Genomic DNA, 25,156 nt, shown 5'->3' on the forward strand with positions numbered 1-25,156 from the left:
TGACTAACAATAACTTTAATTCCTATTTTTTATTATTATCATTAAATGCACATGAATTTTTCTGCATTCAAATAAAATATTTATGAAATTTGAATCAGATAATAGTATACTATCATCAAAAATAAATAAGCTTCAAGTGCCAATCAACATTGTAATAAATTTTTTCTTTCTTTTATAAATAAAACTGAAGTGTTTGTTTTACATTATTTTAAATAATATAAGTTTCAGCTCTTTAATGACATCTGAAATTTATTTTCAAGGATAGTTTTATATTTGTCTGAATTCATGAATATTTAAACAAAACAAATGATGTTTAAATTTGTTTTATTTCCCTACCAAAAGTTTTACAAAAGTATCAATGTTTTGCTAATTTTATAAATAATATCCGCTAACAAACAGTACCCGAAACGAAACGTAGTAATTCTTAAATAAGACTTCTTTTATTATGTAATTAAAAAGCTTATAATAAAATCTCTAAAAACGAATATTGAAAAATAAAAGATAAATAACTAAACTAAATAACACAAAACTAACCCAGCTATTAGCTGTGCTACTTGAGAAATGTCGCGTTACCCTTTTCCGTAAAAATCAAAGATCGTATCATGGGGAATTAGTAAACTAGAACTTAAGGACCAATTTTATAATTGTCTTTGAATTTCGGTACTATAATTTTATATGGCATGCTTAAAATTTGTATTATAATAGATATAAAGACAAGTACAACAAACGGAAAAACGAAACTATTGTTCATTGTTCAATTACAAATATTAAAAATTGGCAGTTACCCAGTTGAATACTACAGTTTGTGACGTCACTTAAAGACCTTGGTGATCTCAACGGCCATATTTATCGGTGGCTAAGTTTAGAGTCTCCTTGTCGTCAGACTAACCGTGGGAGGTTTTCGTGGTTTTCCTCTCCATGTAATGCAAATGCAAGTTAGTTCCATCAAAGAGTCCTCTTCGAAGGCAAATTTCTCCCACTACTTAATCCAGGAGTTCCTTTATCTTCTGGATTGGGTTCAAAATTACAAAGCTACGGAGCTAAGAACATTAGTAGTCGTAAACCCACAATTGGGTCAGCTGTTCAACGATGGTTTTAAAACAAGTTTTGCTATATTAGCTGTCAAAATAAATATTCAGCTTCACAGAGTAAAGTTGGCTGTGAAAAAAGGCAATGCTGGGGGAGGGGGGAAACGAAATTACTTTCTGAACTATCTAATGCGTTATTTATCTATATTATTTATATATATATATATATATATATAATCTAGATAAGTTGTTTGAACAATTTTAATATCTTTAAGCAAGTTATAAACAGTTAATCATATTATTACCGTTGCTAATGATAACATCTCACAAAAAACAAGTATGCCATTTTTTTTTTCTGAAGCACAATGAAAATTGACTATAGTACTTACTAAAATTGTCCATAAATTTTACAACTCATGTTAAATAAATTGTATTTTTACAAAAAATTAAAAGAAATATACACTTTTATATATAATTTTTTAGATTTGTTGCGATTTATAATTTAANATATATATATCTTTCTAAATGATCTAGATAAGTTGTTTGAGCAATTTTAATATCTTTAAGCAAGTTACAAACAGTTAATCATATTATTACCGTTGCTAATGATAACATCTCACAAAAAACAAGCATGCCATTTTTTTTTACAACTCATGCTAAATAAATTGTATTTTTAAAAAAAATTAAAAGAAATATACACTTTTATATATAATTTTTTAGATTTGTTGCGATTTATAATTTAAAAATAGATTTTTTTTGCAAGACATATATATTTCATTTTCATAGGGGAAAAAATGAAAGCTAGAAATAAAAAAATTAGTAATCTTTACTTTTTATTTAATTTCATATACATTGTTGCAATCCCCAAAAATTTTAATATTGTTTACATAAACATCCTTGCATTGTTGAGCATTGAATAACCAAACCTAATTTATTCCAACCTAATTTATAACCAAACCTAATTATTCAATAACCAAACCTAATTTATTTCCTATTTTTCAAAATTAATTATCGAAATACAAAATGCAATTATATGAATTTTTTTTCAAAATTTCCTTGATTATTTTAAAATGTAATAAAAATTGCATCGCTTAAATATTGGGCCCCCTCCTAATCCGGTTTTAAACAGTTTCAGCTTAAATGAAAATAAATCACACCTGACGTCTCCTTTCCAATGATAGGGTCACATTCATTAAATTCATTATGAGTATCACGTTTGTCGTAAAATAGGTAAAGGGGAAAACGTAGGGAAATTAGTTAGATAGGGAAAATAAAATAAATTCATGCTTCATCGCTCAATGCTTATGATAAAGTAATGCTAGTGGTACGCGCTAAACTTTTTCAACTTTTAAGTTTAGTCTGTGTGATTCTGAGTTGGATTTCTCACCTTTTAAGAACGATAATGAGTTTAAACTTCTTATACCAGATACGTACATTAATTATAGAAAATGTAACATATGTATTTTCTAGAATGCTGGAGTGTGTCACCTTTTGTTGTTACTTGGAATTTCCCATTGCTTGACACGTTAGGACGTGCATCATATTGCAAATTGTGAAAACAGGCTTGACATTTCTATAGAAAGAGATTAGTATATCCAGTTTTGTTTCGATGTACGTTGCTTACAAAGTAAGTAAGAAAAAAAATTTAAGCAAAATTTTCCCTGCTGTGTATGTTTAAGGATCTCAAAATTATTATTACACTTGTTTTTCAATTCCAGATGGTCTTAGAGTGTTAACTTTAATGAATATCGATTGTTTTAATATTTTTAAAAGCACCGCTTTTTATTAAACTGTACACTGAATATTATTTTTATTCTAATCGCTTTTATTTGTCATTGTTTATAAATACAATTGTCGTCATCATTATGTAGTTACACAACACAATGTATGTCAGCTGTAAAATATCCTAAAATTCTCATTCATCTCTTTTGTTAACTTATCAAAGAATCATTGATTTTTATGAAAATTTAAACTTTGTGTTTATTAAGGGTTCTTAAAAAACTTTGTATTTATTAAGTTTTTAAACATAGTTGTGTTGTTTACATAATGCTTCTTATATGCAAAGGAAATAAACAGTGACTGATGAATATGTGAAAATATGGTACTGAATTTATTTGTTACAATCTGGTCTTTTTTTTCTTCGTTATTAACATCTTTTGCCCCCCCCCTCAACTTTGTTTACCATTATATTTTATTTGCCTATTTTTTTTTCAAAAAAATTTGTGCGAATATTTTTTGTGCTTTATTGTTTAGTTTTACTGTTTATTTAATATCTAGAACATCATAGTTTGCTTCAATGCTTTTATATTTAAAAGTTTGTTTTATTTTTGCTCAAAATAACTATCCATAGTTGATTGCAATTTTAAGTTTTATAGAGTCAAAATTGTTTTAACCTGGTTACAAAGTTGTTAGTTTTGATATTCTTTAGACTAACTCATTTTATATTTTACTTCAAAACACTATTTAGTGTCAAATACACAAATAGTAAAAGTAGTAGTTTTCTATCCTGGTAAATGTAAACACATTATTTAGTGATAAATTTAAAGTGAAAATGTTTCATAGGTTGGTGAGAGTAATATGTCAAAACTTAATATCATTGCTTTATTCATTATGTTTGTTCCTATTCTATATTCAAATTTTTTTTGTAACCAAATATTTATATTTTAGGAATACAGTGCCAGATAATGCATTGAAAGAAGTCCTTGAATCATCATAAATTTATGTTCAATTGAGTTAAAAACAAGATTTAATTTAAAAATTAAAATCACTTTGCAGATATTTAGCAGATTTAAGAACTTTTTTAAGGTTTTTTTCTTCCTTTACATGTGAAATTTTAAGAACTATTTTAGGTGTGTATTTTAATATCACACCTTTCAAAAAATTGTGCTGGAGACATTCAAGGATTTTCTAATGACCTGGTATTTTTATTTTAGTATCATAAATATATTCACAGCTCACTACTTTTTTTTTTTTTTTAAAGTAATAAAGCCTTAGAGTTGAGTTGACAAGATTTTGACTTCACAGAACTTTCATAAATTGAAGAATCATATTTTAATTTTTCTTCTTCTTTCTAATGAGTGGCAATAGACAGGGGTGCTCATTCCCTTTTTGGCTAATGGAAAAAACACCCCTTCCCCATTTTTACAAGCAATAAAAATGCATGCAAATTTAATTTTTTAACTATATCTGATCTGACTTGATTAGATTCTGATCGCTGTTAGGAAAATTTAGAAAATGTTATTTTTCTGTTGAGAATGATTGCAATGCAAAACAAATGCAGAAATTGGTGTTGTTCTCTTTGAAAATTATATCAATTTAACGACCAATTTGATTCAGATTTAAACAGAAATGTATTGTTACTAAGCATCTATTCAAATGCAAGTAGGTATTTTTTTAAACAAAAATTAATTTATATAGAAATAATTTAAAGAGTGCAGAAAGAAATTTTCAAAATTTTATAGATTTTTTCAATTTATATGTTATCACAATCATATATTATGCATCAATTAGCAATGTTCTCTCAGGCATTTATTGAAAATATTAAAAAAAAAATATATTTTATTATAATATGCAGTTTTTTTTAATAAATTATTTAAGCAGAATTATTTTTATATGAATATAATATTACATTATGATATAGTAATTAATTTTAAATGTTTTATTAATTTAGGCTCAATTGTGGGTCATGATATTATGTTTTGCCTGTGCTTTTTCTGTTTATGTTTGAGAATAGGAATTCTCAAGCATCAGAAAGAAAGTTTTTATAAGTTTAATAAGTGTTAGATATTTAAAAACCATTAAGCTTTCAGAATTTTTTGTTATTTTACCAACTTTTTAAGAGCCTTGCCACGAAAGAGCTGGAACAAAGCGATAACGTATATTTACTTTTGAATCATTTATGTATAGTGGTGTGTAAAATAAGTTTAAATAATGCATAATGATTAATGTAATAATGTTTAAGTAATAAAAAATGCATTAAAGCATAAACATAGTTACCTGTAGAATAAATAATTACAAAAAGCATTGAAAGTTTGCAGCCCCACAGTTGATAAAATCTCCAACCCCCCAGGAAACAAGAGAATTAGTTGATTAAGTGAAAAGGTTACATAAAACTTTTCAAAATCCAGATCTTTCTGTTTTACTTATGAATCTCCCTCTTCATTATGTTCGGGAAAATCTTTTTCTTTTACCCAATTAATGAATACCTTGAACCTTGCTTTCTAATTCTTTGTAAATTTGTACTAAGAAATTTAATTCTTCTAAGGAAATGGAAGAGTTTAAACCACAATGTACACAAAATGCATCAATGCCATCTTCTTTTAAAAATGACTTGTTAATACTGCAGTCACAAGAACTAAGGATTTGTTATCTTGGAGAACTCAGACATCTTTTTTTTGGGGGGGGGGGTGTCTGATAAAGATGATAAACCCTATAAAAAGATATTAAAAAGTAACCCCTTCCTCTCAAAAAAATATTAATTATAAAATTAATGTTTTAGTTATGTAAATTTTGAATTGAAGATTTAATAAACTTATATGATAATAATGATCCCACCCTTTTAAATAAAAATCCTACCCCCAAAGAAAAAGATTTTGAAATCTTAATTCATCACTCTAAGAAATCACCCTCAACCTAATCATGGCATAGAATAATGTGTTAAAAATATATTAATAGTAAATTGTGCGAATCTTTTGCCTTTATGGAACACAATTATTAGCCCCTTAACGATCGGTTAATTTCCAAGAAAACGGTCATAAAAGTGCATTTTTTTATCCCTGATTAGTGCTGACATCTAGTTTAGAATAAACTAACTATCTACAATAACCTTAAAAATATCCTGGTACTGCCATCTGGTGTGTAAAATGAGAAATAAAATATTTTCCGGGCAAAATAAATAAATTAGTTTTATTCTTATTGGCGCGTTACTACTGAACCATGGAGCTAGGAGTACTTCTAGCTCCATGTACTGAACACTCCAGTCGGGAAATATCAGAAATATCAAAGGAGCGAGAAATAGAGGACGAAACCATCACCCACTTAAGTTGTTTTTTTTTTAGTACTTAAAGTTGTTTTCTTTTTTTTCTCTCTCTCTCTTTATGTGTTTGACTCCGAACTTTCTTCCCTTATCAGCATGCATACATTATGTGCAGTTGACAAGTTTTTGACGATTTTAATCGGAGATAAATTAATATTGTTGAAAACCTATGAGATTGAATCCAATTATTCACATTAATTTAAACCCATGACTTATCACATTTTAAGTAGCATATTGTATATACTGTTTTAAGATCAATCTGAAATATTGCTTGCTTATATAATTTAACTTATTTTGAGAAGAAAATGTATTAGGGGAAAAACTTATCGTTATTTAAAGATACTTCAAATGTAAAATACTAGAAGAACGAAAGATCTGATGCAGACTCTATAGTTGTAAAGTTGCTTTAAAAACGACATTTTTTATAATAGAAAATGGATTTTATAAACATTCTAATAATTATTTATTTAATCATTTCCTTATTTGAATAAAAGTAAGGTTTGTAATGTTCCGGTGTTTTTATTAAAATTTAAGTGTTTTATATAGTTTTTTAATATTCAATTTTTTTTTAAAAATAGAGCTGCACGAAGTTTTTTTTAATGTATTTTATAATTTTAATTTAATAAAAAATGCATTTTCTAATTTCTTCAGTGGCCTGGGATTTATATTTAATTCTCATTATTAATTCCTGTCGATAATAACTCATTAATGTACCTCCAAGACAAGGTTAACTACTGAATCAATATTTCGCTTGTTTTAAATTTCATAAAACTTTTTTATGCTGCTCCATAAACTCTGTAAATTTAAAATTTATTAATTATTACGCTTTTATTTTTACTTCTGTCTATTTTAAAGAAGTTGGAATAAGTGCATTTTATAATTTTTGTAAATAAAAATCAACTCAATTTGACAGTTTTAGCTTTTAATTCCTTCAATGTCTACTAAAGAAATTGCGTTAACTTTTATAATCAATCACAGTCAAACAAATGCTTTGCTATTTAATCCAATTAAAGACATAACTTACTATTGACTTTTTGACTGATTTAAAAAGTTAACTGACTATTGTTGAAAAATTCATTGTTGAATTAAATCTCTTTCCTGGTTAATTAGTAAAACAATCTGCTTATGCGCGTATTAGAAAAGTTCTTTAAAAATTTTGAAATATTAGTTTTTTTTTGTTTTTTTTTTATTTTTTGAAATATTAAAGATTTTATATAGAGATTTTGCATGGCTTTTGTCTTACATTGACCAAAAGACCAAATGTCCAAAATAGTGATGGTAAATCAAAACAATGACGGAGAAAAAAAAGAATCAAAACTGACTGAAACTTTAAAATTTTCAATTGGTTTTAGATGCAAAATTATACCTGCATATTTTAATTATATCTATTTAGTTTCATGTTAAATTCAGCTACTTTTGAAAACGTATTTGGAAGGTTGTATACATTTATAAATAATAAAGAAGGACTTTTTCTGCTGAGAGTAATTTAGAATTATTGATTTCATGTTTCTTTTTATATTTCCTGATCTAAATTAATTTATTCTCCATTTGAAATACAACTGACAAATCGGGCCTTTGTCTTTATAAATTCATGAGGCTGTTGAGCTTGGATTAAAATAACTATGTTCATTCAGTGATTAGTTTGTTGCAATAAAATATTAATTTCAACTATTTTAGTTCGAAATATTAAACATTTTAGTTTGAATACTGTTTTCAGATAAAAATTAAGCATTATCAATGCGTTTTATGATGGTATTGATTGATCAATGTAAAAAAAAAAAGACTTTTTTTTTCTTTTAAACAAATGTGTTTTCGCCTGCTCTGTTCAGTGCTGTTTTTTTTCTTCTAAGAAGCAAATGCAATCACTTTCGAATTGACTTTTTGTATTTTTTGAACAATTAAAATTCTAATATTTCATACCCATAGTGGAATCGCTATATGCAAATAAGTGTACACTACACAAAGAAAAACCGGAGCTCAATGTTCAGCCTTAGGTAAACTAATTAATTTGAGCTGGTAACATTTTAAAGTAGAAAACCAGACTCAAAAGAAAGAGATAATGTAAAATATGGTCTAATTTTTTTTCCCCTCCATATCTTAAATTGTTTAACACTGACTAATTGTTTACGCTCTATCACCCTAGCTGTGGTGGCTCAGGAGATAGAGCGTTCTCCTTCCGATGAGTTGACCCGGTTCGATGGCTGATTGATTCGAATTCTGCACCTGGCTCGCACCAACCACAGTGGTGACGTAAAATATCCTCAGTGGTAGGCGGATCATGGTTTAGAGTCCCCTTGCCGTCAGCCTAACCGTGGAAGGTTTTCGTGATTTTTTTCTTCATGTAACGCAAATGCGGTTAAATTCCATGAAACTGTTTGGGCCGGGATAGCCTGGTCGGTAGGGCGCTGGGCCCATATCCAAGAGGTCGTGGGTTCGATCCTCGCCGGCCGAAGACTCCCCGTGTAGTAAATGGTGACTGATGCACGTTAAATCTGTCGAGTCTCAAAGTCCTCCATGTTCCCACAACAAATCAATACCTCTGGGGGTACTGATCCAGGAGTTTCCTTGTCTTCTGGATTGGTTCAAAATTACAAGGCTACGGAGTTGAACGTAAGTAGTCGTAAACCCATGAAATTGGGTCGGCTGTTCAACGACGGTTATAAAATAAAATAAAATTCCATGAAAAAGTCTTTCGTTACACTTAATCCAGGAGTTTCCTTGTCTTGTGAATTAGGTTCGAAATAACAAGGCGATTATTTTAAAAAAGTCCGAATCTGTTGGGAAAAAAAGAAAAAGAGGTTTATTCTTAGAAACCAAGCTTTGTGTGTCTGATTTCGTTACTAAAATTGTCGTCTGCAAAAATTTAGTTACAAATTTAAGATTAGTTATTTTAACTTTTACATTGCTGGTGCTTAATAATTTAGATAATTAGCAATTAAATTGTTCCTTTAAAAAAAAATCCCTATGCGCACATTATTCTGTGCTGTAAAATCTTGCTAAATTTTCAGTTTTATACTCATGTTAAGTAGAAAAAGTGTATTTATTTAACTGGTGGAAAAATAATGTATTTACGTGCAGATAGGGGCTGAGTTTATTAATTAGATGTCGCTTGTTTGCGTTATTTAAAAATACTGTTTCATAATTTCCGGAGTTGAGTTAGTGGACAGAATCAGGTGTATCTTTTGACCTTTTGTAAATTTTCTACAAATCCTTTCCAGTCTGTTCTAGAAACCATTACGAAATATGGCTGATATTTTTCGTCGACTTGGAAATTAACAAAATTGTTATTTTCTACGGCAGGTGAAATCATAAGGACGTGACTTTTAATAAAATATGATCTTTATAAATCTGTCCTTTTATTATCAGACAAATTTCTTAGTTACAATTGTTCCGTCAACATGTGTTTTATCTTTAATCAACACTTTTCTATTAAGTGATGGTGGAGGTTATATACCATTTTTGAGATTAGATAGTGTTCCAGCTACCTTGTAAAGAGCCCAATTTTACCAATTGAAAATTCTTTTTCGATGACTTTAATATCGGTAGGTCTTGTTATTTTTCTCAAAACTAATATTATGGTGAGTTTGTTTTTAATCGATTGCCTCCCGTTATTTGTATTTCCTATCTTATCTTTTTATTTATTTATTTTCTTTTTCAACATCTTATTGACCTTTCCACTATTTATCTATCATAAGAAATATGCGTTTGGTTTTCATTTCATATGAGAAAAGATTTTCTCTCCCCGATTTCAACTTTCATGCCTATTTGAAATTTGTCCATATGTAATTTTTTTGTTACGTTTTCATTTTGCTTTCCAAGAAACTCCGAAAATAAGAGAAATTGATTTTAATGACCTACCAGGGGTCTGATCAGAAGAAATTTGGGTCCGTTAACGGACCCTTCACAAAATATCTTCTCATAAAAACGCACCCGTGACAAAATGTTTTAACTTAAAAACGGACCTTCCACAAAATGGTTTTTCTTTTAATCGGACCCTTCACAAATTTGTTCATCTTCATTATTGTTAATTGAATAAACCCTTCCCAGGGCAGAAAATATGAAAGATGGATGTAAACGATTTAAGTTATGTCTTCGGCAGACGATTCTTCCATTATTCGTCAGAAATGAATATTCTGCATTCAGCAAATATTCTGCATTCAGGCTGAATACCAAATATTTGTCTGTTGCAACTCTAATTTAGAAGCAGCATTTGCTGTTTATTTTTGAAAATTTAATTTTTTTTAATTATTAATTTTACAGTGCCGAGCATAATCTTGTATCTATTTACAATTTAAAAACTGCTTGAAAAAGTTTTTTGCTATAACCGGTCCCTATTTGCACAAATTCATAAAAGCGGACCCTGGTTGAAAGAATGTAAGTAATTTTTTCACAATTTCCCGAAAACCGGACCTTTCACAAAATGTCTGGACAGACCCCTGTACTTAAATAAAATTTGAACCGCCAGGATGCGTAGCGTTTTTAAAAAAGTACTTAATGGTGCTTATTTTCGATTTAAGTTTTTAAAAGTAATTTATGTTGATATTTTATGTAGCGACCATCTCTATTTAGGACCACTTTTGGGAGGCACGGAATTTTTTCTATAGACCTTGTATTGAAGAAAACCTTTAAGGAGAGACCATAAAAATCTTTCCCAGAGACCGGGCAAACATTTGCACCAAATGCCGAAAAGATCAAATAAGGAAACACAAAAAATATCAAAACCAAAAATTTTAACAAAGCAAATAAGTAGATTAAAATATATTTTAAATATTTGTTTAAGATTCTTATTTAAATTTTTTTTTAACGATGCAACCTCATGTTGTAGTTAGGGTGCACTAAAGACGATGCTATCAACGATTTACTTTTAGAGCTGAAAGTTAAATTAATAAAAAAAGTTCAGTAGGGATCATTTTTATAGACGCTTAATTTAATTCATAGATCTATCTTTTCATGACTCCAACAGAAGTCCAAGAAAATGACACTGACTAAAAATAAAATCGTTTGCTGAAAATCTTGTACCTTGGATAACAATTTTGAAGTCATTGTAGGTAACATCTAAGAACGACCCACCTTCATTAACGACCATTTTACTGTGGATCGGAGATGGGTCACTCCCTACAAGTTTCACTGTATTTTTGTAACCCCTTTACTAATTCCAGTATTATTCATATTTTTAAACTAAGCATCAAAAATACTTATATTCTGTATATTTTCCAACATGATTTTTTTTCTTCTTTTTTGCCAATTACAGTGATGAATTAGTTGACAAATAATATTAATTTCATCGACACCTTTTTGCAAAAAAATAATTTTTTTTTTTTTCGTTTACTTATTATGGTAGGAAACGTTAAGGGTTTGAAGGGTTTTGTTTTAAAGGGAAGATTTCGTTTTTTAGATAAAATAATTTTCGTGTTCCTTTTTTGCGGTAAAATATTTTGTGCAGAGTCCAATTTACCTGCATTTTTTTTCTGTAGATCCGTTTAGAAACCCAAATTTCTCCTTGAGTGACCTCTTATATGACCAGATTTGCAGAGTTCGCTGAAATTGGAATTAAGAAAAGTGGCAGTGTTAGTTATTATTGGATTTATGTATTCTGTAAAATTTAATACTAATTAATTATATTATATGCAATAATAATATTTTTGAATACAGTATACTTTCGATAGCTCAAAGTTAAAGGGAACTAAATAAATTTCGAGATGACAAGTTCAGAACAAAATATGTTCTAAAAAGTAAAAAAAATATATTCTAAAATATTACTTTAAAAAGTAGAGCCATGAAACACAAGAATAACTACTGTCAAATATGCATATAATGATAGTTGACTGTAAGTCTAAATACAAGAATGATAATTTTATTTTTAAAAGTAAGACTGGAACATTATGCATTAAATAGAAAAGAATTGTGCTTGCCAATGAACTTACATGGTGGTTTTTCCGAAAAAATAAATTTTCTATTTAGAAAAAAATTTGATATAGCAAGGTTTTGAGAAAAAACCCTGCGATATAGGAATTCAAATTAACATTAGGTGGATATATATAGTGCCAAGTGGAAAAATAATTTGTTGATATAACAAGGTTTTCGAGTTATCGAAGTTCGAGTTTTCGAGAGTATACTGTAGTTATATTTATTCTTGTAAAAAAAAATTTTTTTTCTTCAGATTGTAATACTCTGTGTTATTTCGTAAACTCGACATTGACACCATGTAAGATATTTTTAGCAATACCTGTTTTACTAAATCACTTCCAACTATCTTCTAAAAAACTCTGCTAAAGGGCATCACTTTAATCTGATTATTAAGAGGCCCAGGCATGTCTTCTAATCACGCATTTTCTGGGAAGTGGAACATCTTGATCAATTATCGAGTTCTTTCAACCACGTTCCGTTTCGTAATACATTGTTTGAAGACGGAACATTAAAGGGAAAAGAAAAAGGCGGCATTTTTTTAAAGATAGCATCCTGGCTGTTACGTAACTTTAAACTTGAAGATGCGCGTCGAACTTGGCAGTCGCCCACCAATGTTTATGTCTTTCCAATATTTGTAACCTTGAGGACGCAAACTCTTTACCGTAATTAAGTTGCGAGTGTCCCTCTGTTTGTTGTTGCCTCATTTTACGATCTTGTCTTTGGACCTGCTTGCATAATTTGTGTTAACTTGTTTTCATTTTTTTGAGTTATTTGTTGCGTTCTGTGGTCGCTTGCTTATTCAAGAGGAAATATTGCCGAGTGTTTATGTAATCATAAATTTTTTTTAATTGTTCTCACTGCAGTAGTGGATTTATACTGAGTTTAAAGCCTCCGGTTATTTTGACGGGATGATTTGTGAGTGCTTCTTGCATTTATGAATTTTAATATTCCAAAGTCACCTGTGGATATGAGTGGCTTTTAAAATTAAGGTTTTATTTTAAAGACTTAGTGAGGTACGTTTCTTATGTGATATTCTTGGATTTTTTCTGTTACAAAATTTTAGTTTTTCTTATTGGATAATTCATCTTAACAAGATGAGGTTATTGTTTGGTGAGTTGAAGATTTTGTTAAATTGAATTTAAATGTTTGAACAATTGTATTAAGTTAAAAAATATATATTTATTTTAGTTAGCCATTTATGCCTAATACAATTATATTTAATGAAACGATTTTTCTCGTATGATTTCTACTCATTCGAATGGTTATTGTTTACTATATCTCATCTCTTAGTGGCATGCGATTTCCTTTCAAACAATTACAGAATAAAATATTTTGCGAAATGAAATGTTAAGGAAGCGGGGACTTCTATAATAATCGATAACGCTAATTCTATAATAATCGATAACGCTAATGTTTGTATTATAAATAGCTTTAAGTTCCAAACTGCCGCCCATATGTCTATTTTAACCATTTAAAATGATCTTAAGCGTTAAAACCGAAGCCTTTTTCTTTATTTTTAGCTTTTTCTATCGTTCCATCCGTTATAAAAGTGCATAAGCGTTATTTTAAGTGCTTCTAATAATATGCCGTCTCTATTTTTAGGGTATCATGGTAATGGTGACATATAGTGGTTACAGATTTGGCGCACTAGTACAAAAGGGATAAAATAAAAATTTTATTATGATCATTGTAAAAGAAAGCTATGAAATACATGCACGCAATATTATGTCGATTTTACTTGGCACATTTTGCCTGTTCTGTTATATATTATGCTTTGCATATTGTATTCATTTAACAACACAATAATGCTGATAACCGTTTAATTTCGTTACAATTAGTTTAAACAGCTGACAAAATATTAATAAACAGTGTTTATGATACAACCTAACTCGACATGTGTTTTTTCAAGGGCTTTTTGAAAGTGACAGTTATTTTTGGAATAAAATACTTTTTTTGGCTCTGGTTATTATACGGAAAATGACATTTTTTTTTCCTTCTCATTTTCTCTTCAAATATTTGTTTGAAGCTTAATAATTTAGAATGAACTGGAAATTATGATATGTTCCAAGAATATTGTTCGAAATAAAAATCGAAGCTCAAATTAAAAATATCATAAACTGCCATTCCATCCAAATTTAATAAAATGTATATTTTTGGTGCAAAAAAAAAAAATGTTTGAATGCTGAGTAGATTAAGAAGACGATATGTTCCATTTCCTCTATATTTTGAAAACTGTTCCGAAATTTGTAAAAAAAAATTTTTTTATAAATAATACTTGAAATCTGTAATAATAAAATTAAGCTTAGTCATGAATGTAGGGAAAACAAAATACTTGTTGTTCTCAAAAAACCGAGTCCCAGACCCCTATCTTGAAATGGATTCTTATAGATTTGAAACAGTATGGAGTTTTACTTACTTTGGATCAATTATTACTATTGATTACAGAATGTCTCCTGGAAGAAAAGAAAAAAAACAACAAAAAAAAAAAACAGACTCTATCTGGCAAATAGGGCTGTGTCTATGGGCTGAGAAGATTTATTGAATCTAGATTTCTTTCTAGAAAAACAAAGCTCTTAATTTACAAAACTCTTCTCATGCCGGTCTTGACATATGCTTCTGAAGCTTGGACAATGACACAGGAAGAAAATTGTTTCATAATATTTGAGAGAAAGATTTTACGGAGTATTCTTGGTGGTGTAAATGAAAACATTAACTGAAGAAGGAGATTTAACTTTGTACAAGATTTATAAACAACCTGATATTATTAAATACATAAAAATAANGTGATTTAAAAGCCTCATATCGGGATTTATAATCACATGGTTTACAAGTTTAAAAATCGCTCTTTTTTGTCAAATTTTTGTTTATATATGTATTCTTGGATTTCCTCTTTTTTACTTTCTGACTACTCTCATCCCTGTAAATACATAAAAATAAATAGAAAGAATTGGATAGCCCACATGATTCGAATGAGTAAAGACAATGCAATAATGCAGACAATTGCTTTTTAGACCCACTGGAACAAGAAAGCGGGGAGGGCCGCAGTTGAGGTGGGCTGATTTGGTGGAATCTGATTTTCTTGCAATTAATGAAAAAAAATTGGAGATCTAAGATAAATCGAAAGTCGTTATGGAGAAATCTTTAGAGGAAGGCATTGGCCCACACTGGGCTGTCTGGCCAACTATGATGATGATGACGAAAATGAAGAGTGTGTGTTTGTTCGTCCCTCAGATAACTCCAGAACCGTCTATTCTATTGTCCTGAAATTTGGACCGTGGTTACAAGGGACAATTCCATCCCTCGATCCTAAAAAAACACTCAATATTTTTAATTATATCGTTCAGGAGAAACATTTGAAAAATAGAATTAACTCATTGGCTTAGAGCTATCGCTATTGATATAACTAAAACTGTAGACGATTTTAAAGATAACATCGGCGATGTCTGCTAGATTATGGCTCTGATTAAGCAAAAAAGAAATTAATTGTACTTTTTTAGTTATTTATTTTTTATCCATTATGTCAGATAAACTTAATGATATCTACATAAACATACTAGCATAAGCAAAATACGTTACTAAATTAGTACTTCTGAAGCTATCCACGTGCTAATTTTGTTTATATTTATGCTTTTAAAACCTGTTTTTTTAAAACTATAAATTTAAAATCAACGATAATTGAGTTTACTATACATACTGAAAAGCAAAATTAATGGAGAAGGAACACTAATTCGTTTAAGAGAAGCGTAAGAATTAACCATATAATTACTGACGAAATTGATGCATGATTAATATTGAAAATACGAAATACTTGAAATTAAAAAAAAAAGCTATGTCTTAAAGGGTAAAAAATTAATGGAGAAATGGCACTAATTCGTTTATCACGGTAAAATTTCGCCAAACCATTTTTGACTCAAATTATTAATTTTGTTAATAGATACTGGATGAAATAAAAAGTAAGATATTGCTCTGAAAACCAATTTAATGTAGAAATGTACTAATCCATTTAAGAGAGGCGTAGAAAATCGCTAAACTATTATTACTAACTATTTTATTTTATAACAGTCGTTGAACAGCCGACACAATTTTTTTGATATACGACTACTACTGAACTCCGTAGCCGTGTAATTTTGAACCGAATCCAGAAGACAAGGGAACTCTAGGATCGAGTATTGGGAGAAATTGTGCCTTCGTGGAGGTCTTGATGGAACTAGTCCGCATTTGCGTTACACGGAGGGGAAATCTATGAAAACCTCCCATGGTTAGCCTGTGTACAAGGGGACTCCAACCCATGATCCGTCTACCACTAAGGACATTTTTACGTCAACACTGTGGTCGATGCGTGCCTATTGCGGAATTCGTATCGACCAGCCTTCGCTGGGATTCGAAACCGATTCACATCATTGAAACGCTAGCGCTCTATCCCCTGAGCCATCACGGCTCATTACTAACAATTTTATTTTATAACCGTCGTTGAACAGCCGACCCAGATTTTGGGTTTACGACTACTAATATCCAGCTCCGTAGCCTTGTAATTTTGAACCAATCCGGAAGATAAGGAAACTCCTGGATCAGTACCCCCAGAGGTATGTTTTGTTATGGGAACATGGAGGACTTTGTGACTCGACAAGTTTAACGTGCACCAGTCACCAATTACTACACGGTGAGTCTTCGGTCGCCGGGGATCGAGCCTACCTTGGACATGAGCTCAGTGTCCTGCCAACCAGGCTATCCGACCCATTACTAACTATTTATAAAAAAAAAAACTTTGTACTAAAAAATAAGAAATGGTACGAATTCGTTTAAGAGAAGATAAAAGTTTAAGATCGCCGTAACATTTTTGATGCCAATGATGTTAAATTAATTTTGGTAATAGGCACTAATTGTAATTAAAAATAAGCTTTGCACTCTAAAATAAAATTAATATTGAAGCAATGGTATTAATTAATTTAGGAGAAAAATGGAAAACCGTCATACCACTTTTGACACCTATGATGCTCAAATAAATACTTTAGTGAGTGCTATTTGATAGAGAAACGGTAATTATTTGTTTAGGAGAAACGTATAAAACTATTGTTGGCGTCAATGATACTTAATTATTCTTGGTAATATAAACATTACTGGTATTATAGTAATTGACTGGTATATAGTGTTGGTTCAAAGTATTTTATGAGCAAATTTGGCGCCTATTTAAACTGCACCTATACTGCGCAATTTTTTTTATAGATACTGTGGAAATAAGTTCCTTACGTAATAGGTATAAATTGAGGAAAAAATTGCTTGATTTTGGTAAATTTAAAATATTAGGAGTTGACCACGATGATGGGATGGCATTTTTGATGGGATGGGCCTTGAACTTGTTTTTCTGTGTCTATTACCGTAAAGTCACGGGGCTCAAAGGAAGGGCAATGAGTAATAATAAATCAAGAAGTCATTGAAATGACTTTTTTTTTATTGTGTCGGTATTTGTTTTTTAGTATTGTGCATGATATTGTATCGTTGTTCAATACCTATTTTGATTTTTTTTTTCTTTTGTTACGAAGAACGTGTGTTCAGCTCGTATTGTATAAAAAGATTTTTTTTTTTCCTTCTAAATATCAGACGTTAATTTTCAGAGCAGCATCGGAATAGCTTCAGAATCAAACTTAAATAATTGTCGCTAAGTATATTATGTATATATATAAATAAAATAATAATAATAATTAAAANATAATCCACTGTAATTCTGATATTTAGTAATATTATGAGATGGAAGTTGTTATATTCATTTAAGTTTCTATACAAAATAAAAATGTTTTGGAGACAATATATTTTCCTTTTTTTTGTTATTTTTGGATATAAAACATATTTGTCAAACTTTAATGAAACGACTCATAATAATGTTAAAGAGTAAAACATTGTTTTAGTTCAATTTTTTTACTTCTATTTAAGTCATGTCATAAGGCATTTTTAGCGCAATTTTCGCATTTTAAGGGCATTTTTTGCACTTTTAAGGGCATTTTTTGCATTTTTTAGGGCATTTTTTGCAGTTTGTAAGGGCATTTTTTGCACTTTTTAAGGGCATTAATTGAGATTTTTTAGGTCATCAAAATCCGGGCTCTAGTAATAATAAATCAAGAAGTCATTGAAATAACTTTTTTTTTTATTGTGTCGGTATTTGTTTTTAGTATTGTGCATGATATTGTATCGTTGTTCAATACCGATTTTGATTTTTTTCTTCTTTTCTTACGAAGAACGGGTGTTCAGCTCGTATTGTATAAAAAGATTTTTTTTTTCTTTCTAAATATCAGACGTTAATTATCGGAATAGCTTCAGAATCAAACTTAAATAATTGTCGCTAAGTATATTATGTATATATATAAATAAAATAATAATAATAATTAAAATCATTTTGTGTGGTGGGATTTTTTTTTTTTTNTTTTTTTTTTTTTTTTTTGTGTGATCCTATTTGTGTTCATCCTGCCATGTTTACAAAGAAGTTTGAATTTAAAATAGGAGTTAGATTTGTCTGAATAGAACAACTGGAAATTGCTTCAGGGTCAAATGTAATCTTAACAGCTTACTTTTGATAATAATGTGGAAGCTTTACCTTTGCATAATAGAGACTTGTTTAAATGGTTGTATTGGATGATTGAACACAAATTTAAGATAAGAGGTTCGCGAGAAGTAAATTTTCTTTTTAGCTTAGATTTTACTATTTATGTAATATTAATTCTTTAGTAGTAATAAGGAAAGAAAACAAGATGTTGAAAGTGAAGAGGTAATAAAAGTAAACTTTTATTTAATAATCGACAAAGAAGCATCATTTGAGTATTTTTTTAACATTATAAATATAAAATAGAAGTAGTTAGTTGGTTTCTCGTATTTAAACTATTTATGTTTGTTTTCGAATGTTACGGTATTGGCGCCCTTTACTGTTCTGAGACAATTTTTATCAGTGCATCTGCGCTTGTTGGTGCGTCTTTCCTATGTAACTGATAAAGGTATGATATGAGAAACTTGTTTACTAGGAATGTTGAATAGGTTAGAAAGGCTTCCTGTGTTAGCTTGCTTCCGTCCTTGGCATTCAGAATTGCCAAGGGCTCTCTGCCAAACATCCACATTTTGGGAATGCAAACCCACTACGGCGCACTTCTGTTGCATTTATTAAACGCTAATTTGCTTTTGTGAAAGTGTAAGCTCTTTTCTCTAATAGATTATGACAGATATAACTTAAGTAACAACATCCAGCATTTATCGCATCCTATTCTTATTTTTTTATAAAACAATTATTCTAAATTTGTTGGATTTTTTTTTGTCTTGCTGCTTTTTTCCTAGAGTTTTTTAATCGCTTGAAGCTCCATGCATGGGAATGCGATTTGAAAAAATGGAAATTTAATACGTATTCCTACAGTTGCGGTGAGGTTTGTGCGCTACATTTTACTTTGTCTTTATATCTTGCTCTTCAATATTTTAATTTTTTTTCAACAGTTGAAGGAAAATTTTTAGCTGAACCCATACATGATTCGCCCATACTCTTTTAGAATCAGCATTTTTTCGTCTTAAATAGTACTGACAAATATCAGGGGGTGCGTCAATTGATTGCTTTTTACGATCGTTTAATAAGGTGTTATAGTAAAGCAATTATTACGCGTGTTGATTTCCGGCTGATTCAGAGGAATTTTCATCTGTTTTCAAAACGATGTCTCCAGACTGTTGGATTTTTAAATTTATTACTACTGCGATTTTTATCTTCGAAATTGTTGCAGGATGAAAATATCAGCAATCGATTGTTTTTTACAATCGTTTAATAAGGTGTAATAGTAAAGCAATTAATACACTTGTTGATTTCCGGCTGATTCAGAAGAATTTTCGTCTGTTTTCAAAACGATGTCTTCCAGTCTGCTGGATTTTTAAATTTATCACTACTAAGATTTTTCCCGCAAAATTATTACAAGATGAAAATATCAGCAATCGATTGCTTTTTACGATCGTTTAATAAGGTGTAATAGTAAAGCAGTTAATACACTTGTTGATTTCCGGCTGATTCAGAGGAATTTTCGACTGTCTTTAAAACGATGTCTCCAGTCAGTTTCATTTTTAAATTTATTTCTACTGCGATTTTTAACGTCAAATTTGTTTCGAGATGATAAAATTTAACTATCGATGTTTTTGATGCCTCTATGAATCTTCGATCTATTGTTGGANTGCTTTTTACGATCGTTTAATAAGGTGTTATAGTAAAGCAATTATTACGCGTGTTGATTTCCGGCTGATTCAGAGGAATTTTCATCTGTTTTCAAAACGATGTCTCCAGACTGTTGGATTTTTAAATTTATTACTACTGCGATTTTTATCTTCGAAATTGTTGCAGGATGAAAATATCAGCAATCGATTGTTTTTTACAATCGTTTAATAAGGTGTAATAGTAAAGCAATTAATACACTTGTTGATTTCCGGCTGATTCAGAGGAATTTTCGACTGTCTTTAAAATGATGTCTCCAGGCAGTTTGATTATTAAATTTATTGCTACTGCGATTTTTATCGTCGAAATTATTGCGAGATGATAAAATTTAACTATTGATGCTTTTGATGCCTCTATGAATCTTTGAACTATTGCTAGAAAAGAACATTTTTCTTTATATTTTCTACAATTTTCTAAAATAAATTCCCCTCCGGTAACAAAATAATATCGATGCATCTTCGTAGTAAAATTTTTTATTTCGTTTCAGCCTCAGACTAATGGAATTAAAAACTTAACCCGAAGATAAAGATCCTATAGCCTTGATATATTCCTAGTTTTTTACCATATAAACATGTTCGAATATTTTATTTAAAGTTCTAAAGGGTTTATGCTTTTTTATTGATTATATGTTAATAATAATATAAATGTTTGCAAATACCTATCTATAATTCTACGTACAAAATATTTTTCAAAGCGAATGAAAAAGTTGCAGATATCTTTGATTAATTCGAACATTAAATGTAAATGTCAATAATTTATTGCTTGTAATAAAGATACTATGTTATATTTTCCTGTTTAAATCCCTTAGAAAGCATATACCTTTTCTTTCACTGCGTTTTTTTTTTTTTTTTTCCTTTGTGAAAGCTTTAGATAGCTATGTTTGAGAACTCATAATTGTTAAATGTTGTTATTAATTTTGCTTCTAGTATTAAAATTTAAGAGATAATATATTATTTATAACCCAGTTTTCTTTCTATTAAAAATGATATTTTGCCCACAACAAAATTTCTTCATAAATAAGTTCAAATTATTTCATCGTCTATTAAAATTTAAGAGATAATATATATAACTGTGTTATAAATTTATTTTTAAGCCAGTTTTCTTTCTATTAAAAATGATATTTTGCCCATAAAAAAATTTCTTCATAAATAAGTTCAAATTATTTCATTGTCTATCGTTTGCATAATATTAAGAATTATTTTTACCTCCCTTTTTATAGTTCACTTAACAAGATTAGAAATATAAGAACAGCAACTGCAGGGTAATCCCCTTAGAAAAAGAAAAAACATTTCATTTTTTTTTCCTGAAATAGATTATCAAAACAGAATGAACACAAGGCTCTAAAAGTCCTGATTTAACACTACTTAAAATAATACTCAAAGGCAAAATAGGATATTCAAATAATTTAGCTCTTTAATAGATAATGTAAATCCTTCATCTTGTCTGATAACATGTTGAAGACCCTTGGAAAATTAAAATTATTGAGTTGAAGATTTTTAATATTTCAGAAATATAAATTTTGTGTTATAAATTTCTGTTTCTTATAATTGTATGTTTTTGATTTTTTAGATCTCATCTGTTGTCTTCTCATACTTAATGGAGTTCTTGGTCATCCACAGAGGTGAATTCTGCCCAGCACAACACAAATAAAGTGTATTGTTGGATTTATTTGTGAGAATTTATTTTTTTGCGCGAAGATTACTTAAGAAGCAGATATTGCTGCATCATTTCAGTTTGTGAAGCACATCAGATTATCTTTATTTTGAAATCATCCACTAAGAAAAACTTATTTTCATTTAACTGGGGCATTCTCCACCAAGGCATGACTATGAAGCATAAGTTGATGAGACCCGGCCCATCCGAAATTGTTTACAAGAACATGAGGTTTTTGATAATGGACAGGCCAACGGATGCTACCATCAATGCATTTATAGAGGTAATGAATGAATTTAAGGCTCATTTTTAATTAAAACCTTATTATAATATTTAACCAACTCCTAAGCGATGACAGTAAGTTTTTGCAGCTTGTGTAAATGTTTTAAGTGCTTCTCTCAAATTTTCCTTTCCTTTTAGAAGTATTTTTTTAAAACCTTTTATGCTGAAATCATTAAATTTGTTATATTATAAATTCACATTATCTGTGGTATTAGTTGAAATTCATGTGTATTTTCTCTTTAATTTGATTCATTAAACATAGCTGCCAACTCTAGGTACTGGATTTTGCAGTAGCCTACTGGATTTTGCCAGTTTCTCCTGGTCAACTGGTTTAATAAATATTCTCCTGGTTTTTGTACATTTTATAAAATTCCCTACAATTAAGAAAATTCCCTTAAAATCTCTATTGAAATTTAATTTTTGAGCAGATTATTGCTTGCTTTAATATTTAAACAAGTTTTACTAATGCATAAAGAAACGAGCCTTATTTATAAAAATCAGTTAACTATCTTTGATGAATTAAATACCTATTACTCATTAAAATTAAGAGTAAACATAATACATAACGTTTCAAGTTCATTTAATGTTAATCATAGTTGGAAAATATTTCAGTTTTTTATTTTGATAACTAAAAATCCATAAAATTCCCTATGTGTAAAATATTTCGTACTTTTTGTAACAAGTATCAAGAAATTTATATTATTTCGTAAAACTCCAGGATTTTTCCTTATCTATGTTAGCAGCTATAATTAAATAACAGTCTGATCAATTTTACTTCAAATATCATTTCTACAAAAAATAATNATTAAATGAAAAAAAAAAAAAATAATAATAAATAAATAAAGGCACCAAGATTACAGGTGTTACCAAAATTTCACAGTGAATATATATATGTTTTAGCATTTGTGTTCAAAAATAATTTTCTGGGTGAACTATTAATTCAAGTAAGAAACATTGGATCAAAAATTTAAATTTTTCGATTATTCAAACCAATTATTTTGAAAACTACATTAGTAATCCTAGGAAATAGGTTATTCTGTATGCACAGAAATCAGAAATATTGGGATAAAAAGCTAAAAATACAGAACAAATAATGATACAATATTTTTTATCCAGAAAATCAGAAGTTTCAGAAGAACTGCAAACTCTAATATTATTAAACTTAAGCATTATTATGTTAAAATAAAGGGGGGGGGGAGATATTTTACTCTCTATTATTCTTATTTAAACAATAGTACTGAAACTTCATACTGTACTTTTACTGAAATTTAGTATTGCAACCCATTTTTCCTTTTCATCATTCCATTATTTTGTTAGTTTTTTTTTTTTTACTAATTATCTTTAATATAAAATATATACTATATATTGCCTTGAATATATTAAAATTTGTATTGATTCAATGGATTAAAAACAAATGCATATTTTATAAAACTTAATTTATACTAATATTATAAATTGTATACAGCTAAACAAGATATTAAATAGATAATACTGAAGTACAGCATTTTTATTGTACAGACAAGCAAGGGGAGAAATTTATCATTAACATAGATTATGAAAATAATATATGTTAATGATTATATGAATATATATATTCATGAATATATGTTACATATTTATTTGCATTTTAAGTGAAGTTGAAAAGTAATATTACAGCATATTTAAAACATTCAGTTATTTTTCTTAGTCTATAATTATATTAGCATACTTAAAGAACAAAAGTGGTTCTTTTTTAATTGTTATTGAAAATATTAATTAATAATTAAATACTTTGAAATAGTTTAGTTAATTTCAATTGCTTAAATATTTTTGACATATTGTTAAAAAATCAAAATCTTTTTTTTTCCCAACTAGGAATTTTTACAACCTTCAAATAACCTGCTTTTTAAAAGATAATATAACTGGAAAAACCTAAACATGTTTTTATGTTTAAACTTAAAATTGCAACGGAATGCAGTTAATATTAGCCCAAGTGTTTAAAATAAAAATATGTAAACAAATTCTCCAATTTACATAATAGAAATCTATGTTTGTACAGAACTCTTTCCTTTTGTGCTACTGTTAGTATTAGTAACTTTTTAATTAATTTCTTATATGAAAAATTTACTTTTATTTATAAATTTTAGTATTAGCTGTTTTTCGTAGCTCTGAATCAGTAGTAACTCAGCTCTTGATTATTTAAAATAATAAGGTGCCATTATTATTAACAATGCTACAATATTTATCCAAAATTTCTGAAATATCCCTAAAAGCACATTAAAGTAATTAGGTCCAAAAAGCTATGTTTTTAATTACTATATATAATCATTACTAAAATGTAAAATAAATGCTAATAATTTATAATGCATACATTTGAAGTGATTTAAAATCCATATTACTAGTATTAAAAGAAATTCTTTTATTATTTATGAACTTTTAACAAGATTAACTATACGTAAGTTATTCCTTTTTATTAGGAGCTTAAAAGCAAAAATGTAACAGAAGTTGTAAGAGTATGTGAACCCACTTATCAAAAAGAAGCTTTGGAGATGCATGGAATAAAAGTATTGGTAAGTTTTTAAAATCAGTTATTTATTCATTTTTATTTATTATTTTATGTAAAAGAAGGGATGGAAACATAAGTTTTTCTGTTGTTCATGATTTTAGAATCAACTGTACCTAGTTTTTACCATCTGTCAGTTTTATTTCAATACAAAGATAAACTTGCATTTCAATGCAAGTAATATCTTTTGTTCACCATTAAAAATTGTGTAAAGTTTTATTTTATTAATTTTTATCTGTTTTTACTTGTTTATGTTGAAAATTGCTAATTGCTTTGTTATTCTTTATTTTAAAAATAATCTTTACACCTATAAAATTGTATAATTAATAATTGCATTATTATTAGTTTTTATTATTTTTATTTTCATTAAAGAATCTTATTAACAAAGTTATTTTTAAATGCTAAAGCGACAGTATCAGTAAATAAAGACATGTCTCTAATTTAAATAATTACTTTCTTAGAAAAAAATTACCTCCAACCAATATTTT

General features: G+C 28.6%; 1 protein-coding gene across 11 annotated transcripts in view; it reads left to right on the top strand.

Moving 5' to 3' along the window:
- Positions 1 to 2,323: 2,323 nt before the first annotated feature.
- LOC107448828 (protein tyrosine phosphatase type IVA 2) overlaps positions 2,324 to 25,156 on the top strand; it is a 28,550-nt gene continuing 5,717 nt past the window's right edge. Inside the window, exons 1-3 of one of the 11 annotated variants that reach the window (XM_043051343.2) lie at positions 2,324 to 2,655; positions 21,761 to 22,127; positions 24,583 to 24,675. In XM_043051343.2, the coding sequence (XP_042907277.1) occupies positions 22,014 to 22,127; positions 24,583 to 24,675 (207 nt within the window). In that variant the 5' untranslated portion in view covers positions 2,324 to 2,655; positions 21,761 to 22,013. The other 10 variants (XM_071177190.1, XM_043051377.2, XM_043051347.2 and 7 more) reach the window with 10 other exon arrangements.

Source organism: Parasteatoda tepidariorum, chromosome 2 (assembly GCF_043381705.1).
Source record: "Parasteatoda tepidariorum isolate YZ-2023 chromosome 2, CAS_Ptep_4.0, whole genome shotgun sequence".
Classification (NCBI taxonomy): Eukaryota; Metazoa; Arthropoda; class Arachnida; order Araneae; family Theridiidae; genus Parasteatoda; species Parasteatoda tepidariorum.